Consider the following 18,131-nt stretch of genomic DNA (forward strand, 5'->3'; position numbering starts at 1 on the left):
CTACGAAGGAACACGCAACAGACATCTGTGGCGATCACAGTCTATCAAGTACAGCTGATAGCACCATGAGACGCTGCGCATCACCACAATGCCCTCTGGTGCGATGGCGAGAAGGCTGGGCTTTGCCTTGTACAAGCTTTGCCACTGCAGCCTGCGTGCGCAAACACACGGAGGACACCAGTGCCATTCCCTTGGTTGCAAGGGTGGAAGGCAGTAGATTAAATGAGTCACCCGGACACCTGAGGTGTCAGACAGATAGCAAATGGCAAACCCTCTTTATACTGTCAGTAGCTGTAACCCCAACTTCTTCATCCTACTCTGCTTTGAAATCAACTCCTGGAATGTCACGTAAGGCAATACTCAATGACAGGCACCCTAGAACACCCAGACACGTAAGATAGTAAACAACCATTTGAGAACATCTTTTAAAATAATACTGATTTCTGCAATGTACAGTATTTACACGACAGTTGCAAATTTGCTCGTACAGTATTTCTAATATAGATAAATAGGAGTACAAGTCTAAGAATTATTTCCAAAATTTCTCAAAGCGTAAACCACTGGCATTTGTTTGGGTTAATTCTTACTGTAACTTTTTAAAAGAACGAATCAGTTGATATGCACAATCTCCAGTCTCTTCCTTAGAGAGCAACCCTTTCCGTTCCTTCTTTTGTTTTGGGGAGAGTTGTTCTTGGCTGTCCCGGGGACTGGCGGCCAACCTCTAGCTTTAGTTTCCCAACTGCTGACATTCTAGGCAGGGGCCACCGGCCACTGGGCTCTTTCCTTCTGAAAACAGTCTTTGGCGCTTTCTTCCAATGGACTCTGGTAAACAAGTCGATGCGGAACGGGAGGAGGGTGGAAGTAACTAAAAAGTGAACCAGCACTTCCTGTCCTTCCATGTACAGAGGACGCGAGTAAACCTTTTGTGGAGAGTACCGCTTTTTAACAAGCTGTATGCACCATGCAGGGAAGGAGGCTGTCCAGGTTTCCCTTTGACTTCTAGCTCTGCTAGTCTGGCTTTCTCATCTCTCTGAGGCGGTTGACCTGATCGGATGTCTCCTGCTAATAGTCTTTCCATCTTTCTTTGGGGTTCTTGTCTGGGGAGAAGCACCTATGGAATCAGTGATAGCAGGGGAGGGGGCAGCAGCCACAGGGGAAGAGGAATGGAGGTGATCAGTCTTTATGAATGAGGAGGGTGGTGTTGATACTGGCGTCTTTCTTCTATCCTCTTGTGCTTTCTTCCGGGGGAAGCTAACACTGCCTCTGCTGCTGGTTCTGAAAGCAGCATATGCACTGGGATTTGCCACAGAGGAGACGCTACTCAAGGATTTCTTCTCGGCACGGGACCCTGAGTAGTAAGGGAGGAAGGGTGTGGGCATCACTAGGGACCTAGGAAGGTCACTAGGGCCAAAGATGGCATCACTGTGGATTTCAGCAGCTTCTTGCAGGTAGGGCGGTGGCAGGGTACCACTGCGCTTGCTACATGACTCACAGCACAGCTTGTTATAACCTGGTATGGAGCAGTATCTTGCTAGCACCTCCATTTGACAGAATATGGACTTGTCGCCCAAGCACGGCTCATCTGCAAAAAAAAACATAAAAATAAATAAATCAAACCACATGCATAAACATAAAAGGATCCCCAGAGAAACAAACATCATTAACAAACACACATCAGGAAGGATACACGGTAACAGATAGGTTTTGATTTTCGTCTTAATTTTGTAAGGCAGGCCTTCGCTGCATTACCCGGGTTTGCCTCTGTTGGGCTGAGATTATAAGCGTGTCCCACCACACTGGGTTTAAAGAAGGCAGCTCCGTGTCTACAACACAATTGGCCTGGTCACCATTTCACCATCTCCAGCAGAAGGTGTCAGATCACGGACGGAAATGCTGCCTTTGAGGCAAAACCGAGATGTGCATCTGATTATAGAAGGAGAAAAATTGGATTCATTCTGAAGATGGGGGGAAGGCATCCTTTTTAATTGTGTAATATCGAAGTTTGCCTTTCTAATAATCTACCTCCACCATGATTTTCAAGTCACAGTTAAAATGAATATTAAACACTGCACCTATAACCAATTAAATCGTTACAACACTTTAGCAAAGGAAAATGATAACTTTGATTAAAATGCAATTTTCTGCCTTGGAAACAGGCTTCCTGTTTACTGATGCACATTCTTAAGTAAGTCCCTTTTATATTTAATTTTATGGAGCTGACAGTATCCTATGTTTATACATGTGGCCCAGGATATAGAGACAAACATGGCCCAATACCATTTAAAAAGTGAAGAATTATGGCACCCATAGGCCATCAAACTATAAGAACACTCTTCAAGGTAACAAATCTGTCCCATAACTCTATAAAGAACGTTTGAGAGCTCTTTCTGAGAGGGTCAGTTGGTGACGTCGACAGCAGGCCACTTTCTCATTTCACATGTCATTCCGTGTCCCCATCCCAAGCTGACAGTCATGCTGTCTTGACAAATACAAGCCCACTGCATTGTATGGAGTTTGAACACCGTATCCTTGCTGAGGTCATAAGCTAGGTGGTGTTATTGGTGACTGAAGATCTGTGAGATTTTTTTAACCTCAAAATACCAGGTCTTCGCTTTTGAACTTCTGTCTGTCTGTCTGTCTAAAAAGAAGCAGACTGCTCTGACTATGACCAAGGCTGAAGCCCTCGCTGAGGGAGTCTTTGTCACAGACACTCTTTCACTCCATTAAAGTAATGGGCACTTTATAGCCTTCTCACACTGCCCCTACGTCCTAAGAACTGTGGGAAAGAAGCTGTACATCAGACCTCAAAGGGTGATCCACTTGAATCTCTCCTTTGCGACTGAGAGCTACCCTACCGGTTTGGCTGAAATAGCATAGAAACTTGTCATGCCAGAACTCTCAAAATTGGCTTTAGACATAGAACCCGGGTCAGGAAAGCTCCTGAAAGAAACACAGGCACACCTACAGAATTGTGCTGTCTCCACGGCACACTGATTTTGTAGTATCTCACCCACTACCACCAAAAAGGAACACGTCTATCTGTGCAGACAGGTAGCCATGTGTACATATTCGAGCTAGTAAAATCGACAGTTTACCTAGAAGGTGTTCCGCTCTCACAGTAATAACTACATACGGGCAAACACATGCAGCAACAGGAAGAGCATCTAACTGGGCAGGGTTCGCTTCTTCATTTTTTTTCTCCCTTTGAGTTCTGATTGAAAAATCACTCTCCAAAGGAAACAGCTAAATAAAGAAGTCCTATGTCTCCCCCTTGTGGCCATGTTTGTGCTTAGCATTTCTTTTTTTTTCCTTGTAAGAAATGACATTCTATTTTTAAATTACTATAATTATTGTATAAGAGAAATAAAATTCAGTCATATTAATAGTTACAGAAAATATTCAACATTAGTGATTTAAAATAGTGTTATTAGCAAATTAGACTACAAGGGACCCAATGTAGTCATCAATATCCATAAGAGAATCTATGGCAAATTTAACTATCGGTGAAACTTTTAGAAACATTTCACTTTTGTTATATTTCATCTTATTCTCTTTTTATTTTTTTATTATTTAAAACAGTTTTAAATTTAAATATATTTTGGTCATAATCTTCCTCTTTCCCAGTTCTTCCAGAATCTCACCCCCAATGCAACTTTAAATTCTTTCTCAAAAGAACAAAGGAAAGGAAAAGAAACAAAACCCAATGCAAGAAACATTCCCCCAAATCAAGAAAAATAAGTAAACTCCTTACAAACTAAAGCAAAAATCCACCAAGGGTAACCAAATTAAAGCACTGCGTGTGTGCATGCTCTCTCTCTCTCACACACACACGCGCACACACATACACACACACACATACTCACATAACACAAATTCACTCACACACACATCTACATACACACACACTCACACACATTCACTCACACTCACCCACATTCACTCACACACACATCTACATACACACATCTACATACAACACACACATGCCCATTCACACACACAGACTCACACAGACACATTCACATACACACACACATGCACTCACACACTCACACACACACTCCAACAAGAAAACGACTGTGAAGTCCATTATTTATTGTCAACTTCTCCTGAACATGAGGCCTGTCCTTGAGTAGTTCATCAGTTTTCCCTTTCAGTAGGTGTAAGTGACAGACAACCCACTTGTCTACCTTATCCTAGTGTGCTGTGGTTTGGTCTAGAGACTTCACAGGTTAAGATGAGGGTCCTGCCCCCAGCTGGTTTTGATTGGCGATTGACTCTTTACGGCATATTAAGGTGTGTGTGTGTGTGTGTCTTTCATTCAGAAACCCCGAACACTGGGTTGCATAGAAAGGAAAGCGCCACTGCCAGGATGATTTGAGTAGAGCTATTTGTTTTATTTATATATAAATAGGATGAAGCAAAAACTATAACATAAGTCAAAGGAAAAAAGCCCAAGAGAAGGGATGTGAGGGTGAACTGGCCTGGACACGTCACCCCATTGATCACCAGGCATAACATGGCTGATCTAACTGGCTAGGCGGGTACCCCCTTCCTCCCTCGACACTCCAGACACTCCATGTGAATCCCTCCCATAGCTGCACTCTGGGTCAAAGAGGATGACCTTGCCCAAAGAGAGGAGGAGTGGTCCTTGGTCGAGGGCATGCGCATACGTGTGCTCCCCTTTAGAACCTCCAAACATGCTCTTGGGGTTTCGCCATTGCAAGTATAGCTGTTTACAATACTTAAAGACTGAATATCTAAAATGTCCAAACTACAAAGCTATTTGAAGAAGCTGCCAAGTGTCTTGAAAAAAAAGTGGGGGTGGATATCAGAGTTTAATATTACTTATGGGTTTAGATCAGAGAAAACAATGTTTAGTCTTGAGCTTCACCAGAGCGTGTAGCAATGAGGGTAAGGAGAGTAGCAGAGGTCAGGTGTTTGTCCTCCTTGCCCTCTGTCTTATCCTGTGGAACAGGGTCTCTCCCTCCTCCTGTGCTCCATCAGGAGCGCCCACAGCCTGAACCCAGGTCCGTGTACTCGTGCAGCAAGCATGTTACCCAGTGAGTTAGCTCCCCAGTTCAGATTTTAAATAAATAAACATTCTACTTTCAAAATACAACTAGTTAGGCCACTCAGGCAACTGCTGGATTTTGACATATATACAAGGTGTCTGTTTTGGGATCATATTCATACACATGGGCAGTTATTAGAAAGGATCTTAAGGTTGAGCCACAGTTAATTTCTGTATGCCTAAATCATTTTGGTAAAGCATCTCGAAGCCTGCTGTAATAATCGAACTCTAATCCTGCAAGATTATAAAGGCAAAGAAGAGAGGAAAAAAGTCATCCCCAACAGAAACTCACATTGGAAGAAGCTATCCATGTTTGACACAGCCCCCACCCAGTATCCCCCGTATACTGGTTTTGGTAATTCAGTGATGCTGGCCATATTTCAAAGAGCATTCTCAGACTATTATTTGCAAAGGTGTCTTCATGATTGACTGTTTCTTGGTAAGCAAATGCAAATTCGAGACCTTAGGCAGAAAGGGATTTCTGCTTTCTGAGGCTCAACAGTGTTACAGTGTTTAGAATGATTAGTGATGTTCTTACCATTACAGGGAGGCAGCTGGCAGGCTCTGACAGACTCGGGCTTTTCCCCATCACAGTGGTCTCCAGTCCTACAGAGAACCTGTCTCACCTCTGTTCCCTCACCGCAGGTCACCGAACACTACGGAGACAAAGGCTGACATTACAGATGTTGATTCTACGGAGCTGAGGCACATGCATGCCCCCAGGGTCCCTGACCCCCACAACACACACCACAAACCACTTGCTAGCTCTGGAGTTCTCTCTCTATGGCCGAGAGGCTGCACAGAGATTCTGAGGCCAGACAACCTCAGGGTCCTGATAGGCAGCCCCCAACCCCTTTATTTTTCTGATAGAGAGTAGAATTTACTGACAGGAACTTCTAAACTAAGCTGAGAAACTTCTGTACTGTTGAGGTTGGCTGGGCTGGGAGAAGCTCAGTTTCAGGTCTCTAAGGGGAATGGGCATTTCTCCACGTTATCTCCTGTGGACAACTGGTCTTTTCTTCTGCACCTGGCTTTCGATGTTCCGTTTTTCTATAGCCCTCTTATTTTGAGTCCTTAGAAATATCACGAACAGGTAGTAATAGAGACAATAAAACACTGATCCAGTCAGTCTCCAAATATCATTTGACCCCAGGCTTGACTATGCACTGAGAAAGGAAGGCTCACTGTCTTAGTCAGAGGGCAAGAACAAACTCAGACAAGCTTCCCAATGCTATCCTGAGTAAGAGACACTCTGAGGAGAAACTCTGATTCCTGTCCTTTAAGGGCAGAGGAGGCCTTGGTAGAAGGGATCACAAGGTTAGTGAGTAAGGAGTTTGGATTATGGTGGTGAACCTTGGTGGAGGGGAAAGATATGGTTAGACCAGAGACAGGGAAGAACAAGTCACATGAAGAAGCGGGCTTGAACAAGCACAATTTGGAGCACAGAAAACTTACTTTACCAGCTAGAATGAGGAAAGGGTAAGAGGGGCAGGGGTGGAGGGTGAGTGGGCAGGGTTACTGATGTCTAGGGTCTTACATTCTGTGGTGGATTGGAACTTATGTTAGGGGAAGTCACTATGATCTCAGAAGATTCAGGGGCCTTTCAGATGCCGCCCTGTCACCCAACACCCAATCACGGTTTGTCCCTATCACCTATTCTTAACCACAAACACTGTCTTTAAGTAGTAATTTTTCCCTAACCCTGACACACATTACACGCCGCATGCTAACAAACACCTCACCTCATTCCAGGGCCCTGTTTTCCACTGGGCTGGGCAGGGTATTCTATTACAGGGCCGGCGGCTCTCCGGTCGCTCTCCCAGGCAGTACCTGCTGTGCACTGAGCGGTTGGTACCATCCTGGAGTGGTTGGAGGCAGCGGACGGTGCGTAGCTGGTACCCCGAGCTGCCACAGCTTCGGCTGCAGTGTTCCCACTCTTCCGCTGCCCAGCTGTGGGGGCAAGAGGGAGCAGTGAGGCGGACAGACAGCAACCACACAGTGCGATACCTGGGCGCCTCCCATCTTCCAAATGAGAGCACCTTTGGGGGGAAGCAACTTTCTGACAATGAGCCCAACACTTTGCTTTTGAACAACAGAAGGATTTGGCTGTTAACACTCTTCTTCGCAAAATATTAACCTTTCTGTTTCAATATTCTAGCTCTCACTGTTATTGGACCTTTAGCAAGCCTGAGGGAAAAGTCATGCGTGCGGGCCTGATAGAAACCAGCTCCTTAAATGCACCCCATAAAAAGTTTCCTGAGACTAGCATTCCTCTCAGAAGACATGTCTTTTCAACGGGAGTCACAATTGAGGCCTTCAAAGATGAGCACAATTCCGTATTCTAAATACCCTATTTCATTTTGACAGACTAGGTCAGACTTGAATGGCGAAAAGCAAAGCGTACTAAGGTACCGATAGGCTTATACGTTAGGACTTAGTAGTTCTGGGGGGGGTCCAATAATCTGTATGACTCAACCATACGCAAGACGGAAAGCCTGAAAGAAAAACTCAAGAAACACACGACCTATAAACAGTGTATAAGAAAGCAGACCTCCCTGAAGTAGGGAGCAAGGGTGGCAGTGGACAGAAGAGAATGTGGGGATGATAAAGGACTCCCTTAGCTGCCTTCAGAGAAACAGGTTGGCTGATCGACCAAGAAGCATAACTCATGTAGCTGACAACAGTGCATTTCAAAATTGTGAGTGTGTACCATACAGAAGAACCAAGTTCCTATGTGTAAGCATGTATCAATTACCTCCATTTTAACATTATCTAAATGTATTTGCACACCCTAAGTGTAATGACCTGCCATTAAGTCTACAAGGATACAGTACACTAGAAACGATGTTCCCGCTGGTCCCTTTCAGCTCTGGGAAGTTGCCTTCAGATGACAACAAGGCTTTAAGAACTTAGAAAGATAAGAAAAAAATATGTCCTGTAGAACTGAGAATCAATAACTCTGAAGTCCAGCCAAGAAAGGAATAGATACTTTAAGATATGTCTACTTACCTCTTCTGTACATGAGAACAGAAGCAACACATTACTCATAATTGTATGCTAACCTCTTCCATGCTTTTCCTAAGTATCTACGGTTAAATCTATATACATTTCTCTTTGTTATTCTTTGTGTTCCTAAAGAGGCTGGTATCCCTTGCAATGGATGAATGAACCAAGAATAAGATATGGGTGACTCAGGGCACTCAGGAAGGAAGGTGTGTGAAGCCGGGCTGAGGCAGAACTCTGAAAACAACTAATACGACCCCTGAGTGTTAAATAGTTACATGTGATTGGGCTTCAAGACAGACAGTTTTACAAAAAAGGAAGCTATATTCCGCTCTTACAGTGTGACTTACCTGTTGAGACACACGCGACTATCGCTTCAATTACCACTGTCAGTGAAATAAGTCCCGTATTGTTAAAACCAAAAAAGAGTTAAGTGTGGTCTATAGAGAGTGTCGAGGAGTGCTCAATCTTTGGAAGAAACTCAACATTTCATACGTAACCTGTCACTTCCCCCGAGAGTCAATGGGTAGACGGCAACGCTTAGATGAGAATGGGTAAACAATCAGATACCAAAATAAACAAAACAGCAGAAAGATGTTTGTGTTTCGGGAGTAGGAATGTAGAGAAAAGCCAGGGACCACAGCTTTAAACACACCTTGCCTGGCGATAAGATGGGCTTAATTAAACAGGTAAATGTAAGAGCTTTGAGTTAAACAGAACCTTGGAGGCGTTCCCATTCCCGCCATGGCAGCAGGGCGGCGTGATTAAGTGCTTACAGCGGGTGTGTGCACTCCTGAATGTTGCACATGCGTCTGATGGGTTTCGGCTTCTTATTGACCTCACAGAAGCTGCGGTGAACCATTTTACTGTCGCTTTTCCTTCGGCATCCGTATTTCGTATACTGGAATCCTGGGTCAGAAAATAAGTTTGGTTTAGCCACTTACTGCGTACGCATGAAATGCCAGGTACCATAATAGATGTTGCCATTTAAAAGCGAATAGAAATGAATTTATAAGGCCCACTTTCTCAGAATTTATGTTTAATAAATGCTAACACTTGTTAAGCAGTGCCTGTCCATGAACTTGCGGGTGACTGAGGCAGAATGCTCACACTGCCGTGTGAGAGACTAGATTAGGTAACCACTGTGGTGCTCAAAGGTGACTAGCACGGGCCTTCATGGAGCTCAGCGATGAACTTTCTGCAGGGACAGAAACGAACACACGGGAGAGGCCACCAGCTTAGCTGATGGGAAGGGACAGGGAAGCCTTACAGACCCACCCCTCCTCAAGCAGTGCAGCTCAAACTGTTCGGCACAATGGAGATGGCACACCATCGGTGCCACATACAGGGAAGAATGTGGAGCAGGTGGGTGCTTCCAGTGAGCAGAGAACAGGTCATGTGTGAAGAGGAAGAAGTAAGAAAGCATCAGGTCTACAAAGTCATGAGCACCAGACAAGCATTTGGACCTGGCGGTCATTAGTGTGATGTTTGTAAAACAAACAAACCCACAGACAGCAAATTGAAAACTTCACAGCCCACATAAAAGTTGTAGGGAATTTGAGTATCTAAATGAGTCTAGATTAATTATCTCATTTACTGTCAAAATTACAGCTCACTGTACATGCACGCCTTCCAGGTTGCAGAAGATGATATGCAAATAATATTTAAAACTTGCCACTGTCCTTGTACAGTTCCTTCCAGCAGGGCTTTACCAGTCAGGTGAACCCCATGGTCCCTAACATCCCAGTCTCCTCCTCGGCAATAATCCCCCCAAATCCATCTTTAAGGCATTTACTATTCTTGAAACATATAAGCCAGTTGTTTTGTACAATGCCATTGTGATATACTTTGTTTAATGATCCCTAATGGTGAGTCTCGGCTTATTAACTCTCTACGAGCACACTGCTTTGAATGGCTGTGTGTCTTCAGAGCCACTCATCAGACAGCTGAAGGATTTTAATTGCAAGAACAATATAATTCTAGTCATCCATTAAGTTAAAAGAGATTACCATATAAAGACAGGAGGAGCCACAATAATCTTCTCTTTCAAAACAGTGAAGAAGCCCAGGGAGGCAGGCACAGATGCCATGCATATTAAAATGTCACTAATAACCCTGAGGACCATGTCTATGTGGAGCATAGGAAAAAGTGAGGATCCAAATTAAATCAGTATCTATCTTGCAATGGGGAACAAAGTGCCATTCATAAAAGCCCCAAACATATTATGCCCTTTCCAGAAACACTGTAAAAAAAAAAAAAAAGTCTGAATGTTAATTAAATTTGGTTTACCCAGAATTCTCTACTATGAATATTTTTTTCTGTTTATCATTCAGAACTTAATTAGATAGTGATTTAACTATTCTGCTTGGTGGGGCGAATTCTGTCATTGCCTGTCTAATGCTAGAGTATTTGTTATGCAGAACAGACAAACAGATTGATAAAAATGGGATCCGTCTTATAGTTCTGGTCTGGGGAAACAGGAGAAAAAATTCAGTACAGCAAGGCAGTGTGGTACTCAGCTAACCTGGTCTGAATCTTGTGTTTTTGGATGAACCACTTACCATCCATGTGTTTCAATTTCACCACCAGTATAATAAAGATTAAAAATAGTACTGATATCATAGAGCCACTGTATCGACACATAGATATACGAAGCATTCGGTATGGCAGTAGCATCGAAAACACGGCATAATTAGCTATATAGATGGATGCAATTAACTGCACTCTTGCTAGCACAGACAGAAAAGATGTGCATACACACAGACAGCAAGATGGAGAAGAGGCAGCAGCCTCAGTAAATCGGATTGGAGGAAGTTTTAGATTTGGGGAAAAGTGCTACTGTGGTGGGGTTGCCCTGGTGCTGCTATGTATTCAAATGCTGAATACTGGCCCCCAAGATCTGCTTACAGTCCCATGAGTACATTCACACCAAATGATGATGGATAAACATTGGTCGCCAATCTTCTCCAACTAGTTAAATAACAGAAGCCACAGTCAATTACTGGGGAGAATAGAGGTTGATGGGGTATTGGTTACCAGGCTGGGGGTGCAGGTAGGGACCACTAGGAAGGAGGAAGAGGCTGCCATGAAAAGAAATGGACCATGGGCATGTGGCCAGGAGAAGTGCATCCTGAGGACAGGCTGATGGACCAAAAAGGCAACCAGGGCAAGACTCAAACAGCAAATACTTGGGAATTAGCCAATCTAGCATATAAAAATAGATTAAGAGTAATTTGTCTAGTCAAAGCTCAATAAATAAATCTAACAGGACTTGGTCTCTATTATCGGGAGGCTGATGGGGACATATTAATAACTATAGAGTCAATAACTTTTAAAGCAACACTACTGTACTGAATATAAGACATGAACCTTAGAGAAAAGAGTACAGGGATGTTAGGTCCGCCGATGGTTTAAGTAAGTGGCTCTCAACATGTGGGCCATGACCCCTTTCACAGGGGTGGTCTAAGAGCTTGGGAAACCCAGATGATTACATTGTGTTTCCTAACGGTAGCAACATTACAGTTAGGAAGTACCAATATAGAATGGATAAACTGCTTTGAAAAAGAATGCAGCTGTTACCTCCACCACAGGGTTTGGAGCACTGAGACCAGCTCTTCAGCGCCCACTCGAAGGTATCCAGCTCCTCCTGGATGACGTTGTTACTGTTGATTGTTGGCACGGAGTCTTCATGGATGATGTACTTATATGTCAGGCTAGAGCGCGTGTCGTTCTCCTGAGGTATGATCTAATACATATGTGAGATATATGTAATCAATACATACACAACCGGAGACTTCTCAGTGTGACCTTGGCCATCTCAGAATATTGATACTTTCAAAGCTGGAAAGTGTTTAAGGTAGTTCTTAGAACGCTATTGTACCCATCAACTCGTGTGGTTGAGTGTGATATTAAAGAAACATTACATATAAAACTTGAAATATAATGATATAAAATACATGTTGAAGAGTAAAAATTTATATTATCAAAATAACTTAATTTCTATGTTACCTTAAACTGTACCATCTCCTCAGTATGTTTAAAAGTTCTATATAATACACTGCTTTATTATAATGACCACGTTCCTTCCAGAAAAAAAAAAATGGAACAAGATACAGAAACAACAAGAAGACCATTCATGACTCTGTAGAACAAGAGAAAAGCTACACTAACTCATTTTCTTTGGGGATATTCCCTCAAGACAATGTCATCATACGTATCTGTACGAACACAATCAATATTGATCAATGAATATTTCCCCCGTTTGGAGATTTCAGACTTTCCTCAGAACTCTAAAGTCTTTTGTGCCCTTTAACTTTTAAATACTCCATTAATCACTACACATAATTGTCCTTCTATTAATTGGATGAGAAAAAAAAGACCATTTTATATGTATATTTCCCTAATTTAAGATTTCCTGTTCCTTGTCTATTGTACATTAATTGTATGAGTACAAGTGTGCAATTGTTGGCCACCCGCCTTCTCTTTATAAATCAATACTTTTTTTCTTCTTTTGGTCATTGTGTATTCCACATGTCCAAGACTAAATTTTGTTTTGTTTTAGTGGTTATTTTATTTGTTTACATTTCAGATGTTATCCCCCTTCCTGGTTTCCCTTCTGCAAGCTCCCTACCCCATCTCCCCTCCCCCTGCGTCTATGAGGGTGCTCCTGCCACCTACCGACTCCCACCTCACCACCCTAGCATCCCCCTGTTGAGCCTCCACAGGACCAAGTGCCTCTCCTCCCACTGATGCCAGATAAGGTCATCTCTGCTACCTCAAGTGCACAACTTCTGCCTTGGTTACACTGACTTAGTTTCTTTGCTCACTCTTGGGAAATTCTTCACTAGGTACTACGGATGCTTAAAGAACTTCCAGAGAGGCTCATGTGGTGAGGGAAGATGGCCAGGCAGCTGCTGAATGCACAAGGTCGGCATGATAGCTGAGGCCTTTCAACAGTCATGGGACTGGGCCAGAAGGCAGGAGCAGCCACTATAGGCAAGCCTCCTAGGAGTCAGGCTGTCCCAATGGTCTGGGACCTACTTTCAGACATACAGACACTACAGAACAGGCTTTTGTTTATCTACTGTGTTGAGGGAACTTCTCATGCAGTATCAGAAAATGAATTTTGACCTACGTGTGAAAAAATAACTTAGTTTCTATAAAAGAGGATAAATGATTCAAAAACGGATGTACATGAAATGTAAAACCTTTAGAAGATAAATGTTTTGATGTTATATTGTGCAAAATAGTCTTCCATTACCCTTTGTTGGGGATTGGTCTGGTGCTGCTAGGTATTCAAATGCTAAATACTGTCCTCCAAGGTCTGGTCACTTCCATGAGTACATCCCCATGCACACCAAGCGATGTTATGTAAATTGACCTCCAATTTAACACTATTGGTTAAATAAAAGTGGATACAGCCAATTACTGGGGGAAATAGAGGTAGGCAGGCTTTCAGTTACTAGGCTGGGGGACTGCAGTTAGGGACCATGAGAAGAAAGACAGGAAAGGAGAGGAAGGAGGAAGAAGTGGGAGAAGGAAAAGGAATAGGAGAGAACAGGAGGTCTCCATTAGATGTGATAGACCAGGAACGCATGGCCCAAATGCACTCTGAGGACAGGCTGATGGAGCAGAAGTAAGACAGGCGAGACTCAGTGGTACAATGGCAATGTTGGGCAGCCTGGGACAAACTGCTGCAGCCTCGAGATGGAAGATGGCTGCTGGTATCAGCCATGAAAGACTGAAATAGCTACATTGAGATCCCATCCATACAAAGCAAAATGGCTACCATCAAAATAAAAAGGATAACAGATAGTGGTAAGGTAATGGTTTGTGCAGCATTGCTCACCACTATGGAGGCTTTCTGAAAAAAAAAATAATACTAGCTACCATATGACCCAGCTATACCACCCTTGTATAGATACTGAAATGAATCTAAATGCCACAGAGACACCCACATATCTATGTCTACTACATCATTATCCACAGTATGAAACTAACCTAGATGCCCTTCAACAGATGACCAGGAAAGGAACTGTGGTACATATGAAATTGAGGTTTTATCCAGCCATAAAGACCGAACTTACAGCATTTTCAGAAAAATGTGTAGAAGTGAGCATGCTCAGTGAAGTAATCTATCCTTAGAAAAGAAATATTGCATACGTGTTTCTCATTTCTCACATGCAGTGAAATTATTATATGTATGAATAACACAGAAGTAGAGGGGAAAGATGAGCGGTGAAGTTTCCAGAAGCAAGGCAGTGGGCTCAGTTGGGAAAGGACATCAAATGCTGCATGTCTAGACTCAAAACAGACATATATCTGTAAACTGAACACAGAGAGCAGACTGGAGCAGAAAGGGACCAGCTGTAGGGAGAAGCAAGTAAGGGGAGTGGGGTGGAAAAGATCAAAATACAATGGCATGTAAAATCATGATGAAACTGATTCCTTCCCACATTAATTAAAATCAGTTCTGTAAGATCCTTAAAAAGGAGCTACAGAAGACCGGCACACCACATTCAGAGTTCTCACACAAATGAGACTCTCACCATAAATAACGAAGTCCAGTAGACAAAGGTTCTGCCACCTGGGGAAACACACTTCCTGTTTATGCGACCCCTTAGTCTCCTAGGACTTCAGAGGAGTCGGGACCTGAGAGCTCCAAAGCTTTCTAACAGGTTGGACAGCTTTTATATTCTTAATGGTTTCAGTTGTAGTTGAAACAAAACCTTCAGAAGATAACCTGGAAAATAACCATCTCTTCACAAGGTCTGAACATTGTTGCTCATTTGTTTCTGTCTTGCTTTCTGCAACTATGTGTACGGTTTTAGACTGTTGAGTCTCACCTAGAGGCTGCCTGCTCCCCAAATTTAATGAAACAGCACCCCCTATCTGCTGGGTCTGCACACGACCTATGGCTATAAGGAACCTTCCACTGCTTCCCACAAGAGTTCTTAGAGCAGATTCCCCGCGATGGCGAAGTGTGTCTTCTAGACAGGCAGACCCCTCCTCAGGGCTGTGAACACTCTTACAAACATCCACCAGATGAGCTCAAGTATGCTTCCACTGCAGGTGGCCTGGTCTTCTCACTGATAATCTCTCAACTCCCTAATGGATACTTCTCCGATAATTAGCATAGTCTGCATATAAACAACAACTTCTTTACAGTGTATCTCATCAACATGTCACCTAAATAACAGATTTTCATGCCAATGACTTTTCACGTTAAATTCTGGTATTTTCTGGTACGTTTCTCAGACCTCATTTCCTGCTTTTATAGGTCAAAAACTGCTGATGTAGAATTGACTCTAGATATTCATTGTATGTTACAAATAATATGCTAATGCAACAAGTTATTATAAAGATAAAGAGAGCTCTAAATCAAATTACAAAACTGGTAATACCATAATTCTACACTTCTTGCAGATATCCTTTTAAAGGATATCTGACACTTTTTGGATAATTTGGAAGCTGCTGAAAGAACTCATTGATAATACACTCAAACTCCAAACACTACCAAAGGAAGTTCTCCATACAGAAGGCAAATAATAGTGGATTAAAAGGCACATCAAAAATGCTAAGCTCGTGACTAAATATAAAAATCTACCTTTTGTTTCAGTTGCCTGTATCTTGTCATTCAGGAACAATGTCATATTGTTAAACTATATGAGGACGTTTCACACAGAACAGGGAGAAATAAACAGAATATAAAAAGAAACAAGGAAATCTCCAGTCAGATATTTTAGCTAAACATGTTTTCAGGTAAGTTAAGTTATAAAATTATAAACAAAACCAACCAGGTCACATGCTGCGTGACACGTACCAGAACAATAACGGGGTCGTGTAGTGGCCCATCCGTGTGGAGAGTTTCAATGTCATCTTCAATGTTGTAATCCCACTCCACACCAAGGTCTATGAAGGTCCGTGACTTGGCTTCCTCCCCTTTGCCATTTAAAATGTAGTGACCTGTGGCTTGGTTCTTAATGGCTAAATGAAAGAAAATGAGCGACGGGCACACACTTATCAAATGGCAGTGTTCGTGACCTATAGCAAGTCTCCCCCATTTTATTAACAAGACCAGTGACTCCTCTTCTTCCTCATTAGTATCAAGCAGTCAAAATGAATGTTAGCTTCACTTGTTTCCCCATTCCCTTCATTAGGCATTTAATCCATGGAGAAGCACTCCTACTGAGTTAAATAGATAAAATGAGCAAAAAAAAAAATGTTTGCAAATATTCCCATTTGGAAACATTGTCAAAGATCTGTGTCAAAGAGATGAGAAATTCTAACTCACTCATCCCATGTTTCCCTGAAAGGTGGGACCACTCTGGATATAAGAGATACTTTGTGTGTTAATACAAACTATCTCTTTAAAGACTGATATATACTAATAGTCACCCTAAAAAGCTAAACTGGTTTCTGGGCCCATAATTTTTCTGATGATAGCAAAATTGCCAGACCACTCAGAAATTGATACTGTTAGAAAAGGATGTTTACCATTAATATATCTTAATGCATTGCAGATATACTGTTATTATAATACATAATGCTTTTCTAGTGGGAAAATAATAGATTAAATTTACAGGTTGGAATTGTCTATCAGTCAGTGAAAAAACATTTCAGATTTCTAACATCACTAAAAACATATCTAGTTAAAACCATTTATTTCATATGTATTTCTCTTAAGCTTTTAAGATAATTATTCCAGGAATAATCTGAATTCTAGGATGAAGAATAGGACTATAAAAACTAGCAAAAGAACTATGAGCCAATGCTGGTCTGTTATGCCATCTAACAGTAAATATAATTTAAATAGTTCTAGAGCAACCAAAACATGGGAATTAAAATCCAATTTGCTACACAACTTTCTAGAGCTGGTGGCTAACTTTCAGACAATCTTGTGTGTGAACTGAGTTTTAGCATGACAGTCATGATAACATTTTTGAATATATTTAAAAACAAACTGCATTGGGCAGTGTGTTAGGCATTTTATATTATTCTCCCATAAGAGAGAAAAGGAATCTTTTTTTGCATTTATCTGTGCCAATCAAATATTGACAACTTCCATATATTAGGAAAAATTCACATTGGAATAGCAAAATTTTCCTGTGGCAGCTTTAAATCTATCTACTTGCCATTTTCAACAAACTATCCATCAGCCATCTTCAACATAAAAACAATGATTTGTCTATTAACTTCCTCTAACTTAATACATTGTATTTTTTATCATCTCCTAATTCAGAGCAAAATATGATTAGTTAATATAAAGTCGTAAAATTGCTTTCTCAGGAGTAATGAAGCAATCCCCTTTTCTACAAAAAAAAATTTCAATTTTAAATATTTGTTTTTCATATAAGGATACTTGAGAGAAATCTTTAAACTTCACATAATATTGAACTAATGACTTTATATTTAATCCTCATCCTCACATGTATATGTATGAATAGTACACACATATATACATATATATGTATATGTATGTATATATGTATATATATTAAGAGTACATATATACATACACAGGCTCCATGTGTAGTGTCTTTGACATTTAATGTTGAAATGCACGGAGAGGCAGTGCCAGCAGACAGAAACACTTACCAAGAACATGAGGAGAAGCCTCGTCTTCTTGGATTAACACATGTCTAGCCCCAGGGGGAATATCAAACATCTTAAGGTACCCTTAGCATGTGTAGTGAAGGTTGGAGGAAGCAGAGAGAAGAAAAGCAACACTATGGTTAGTCCAGCACTGTATCCGTAACCTACGCCTGCACGCAGAAGAGGGCGTCCATAAACGGAAAGGGACCTCAGAGAATAACTCCACATTGGCGGCAACTTGCATGAGGAAAATTCATAGGCTGTGTTGACCTATGAATTGCATCAATAATTCAGGCAAACGGTTTTGCTTTTCTGAGTTGCCCTGTGTGGTTCTAGTTTTCATAGAAGTTGTCAGGTGGCGTGCTGGAGGTATTCCTTCTGCCTATATATTGTTATAAAAGGCCTCTATAGGTTGACATGTTTTAAGATTTAGGAACCCACTTTAAATAAATACTTACAA

At 41.9% G+C, this 18,131-nt stretch overlaps 1 protein-coding gene across 1 annotated transcript in view; it reads right to left on the reverse strand.

Moving 5' to 3' along the window:
* Positions 1-301: 301 nt before the first annotated feature.
* Adamts3 (ADAM metallopeptidase with thrombospondin type 1 motif 3) overlaps positions 302-18,131 on the reverse strand; it is a 59,861-nt gene continuing 42,031 nt past the window's right edge. Inside the window, exons 13-19 of the mRNA XM_032916763.1 lie at positions 17,675-17,755; positions 15,900-16,063; positions 11,657-11,822; positions 8,854-8,986; positions 6,817-7,024; positions 5,613-5,730; positions 302-1,582 (exon numbers count right to left, since the gene is read on the reverse strand). Of these exons, the coding sequence (XP_032772654.1) occupies positions 1,023-1,582; positions 5,613-5,730; positions 6,817-7,024; positions 8,854-8,986; positions 11,657-11,822; positions 15,900-16,063; positions 17,675-17,755 (1,430 nt within the window). The 3' untranslated portion in view covers positions 302-1,022. The remainder of the gene's footprint in view (positions 1,583-5,612; positions 5,731-6,816; positions 7,025-8,853; positions 8,987-11,656; positions 11,823-15,899; positions 16,064-17,674; positions 17,756-18,131) is intronic.

The sequence above is a fragment of the Rattus rattus genome, chromosome 11, assembly GCF_011064425.1.
Source record: "Rattus rattus isolate New Zealand chromosome 11, Rrattus_CSIRO_v1, whole genome shotgun sequence".
In the NCBI taxonomy this organism is placed as follows: domain Eukaryota; kingdom Metazoa; phylum Chordata; class Mammalia; order Rodentia; family Muridae; genus Rattus; species Rattus rattus.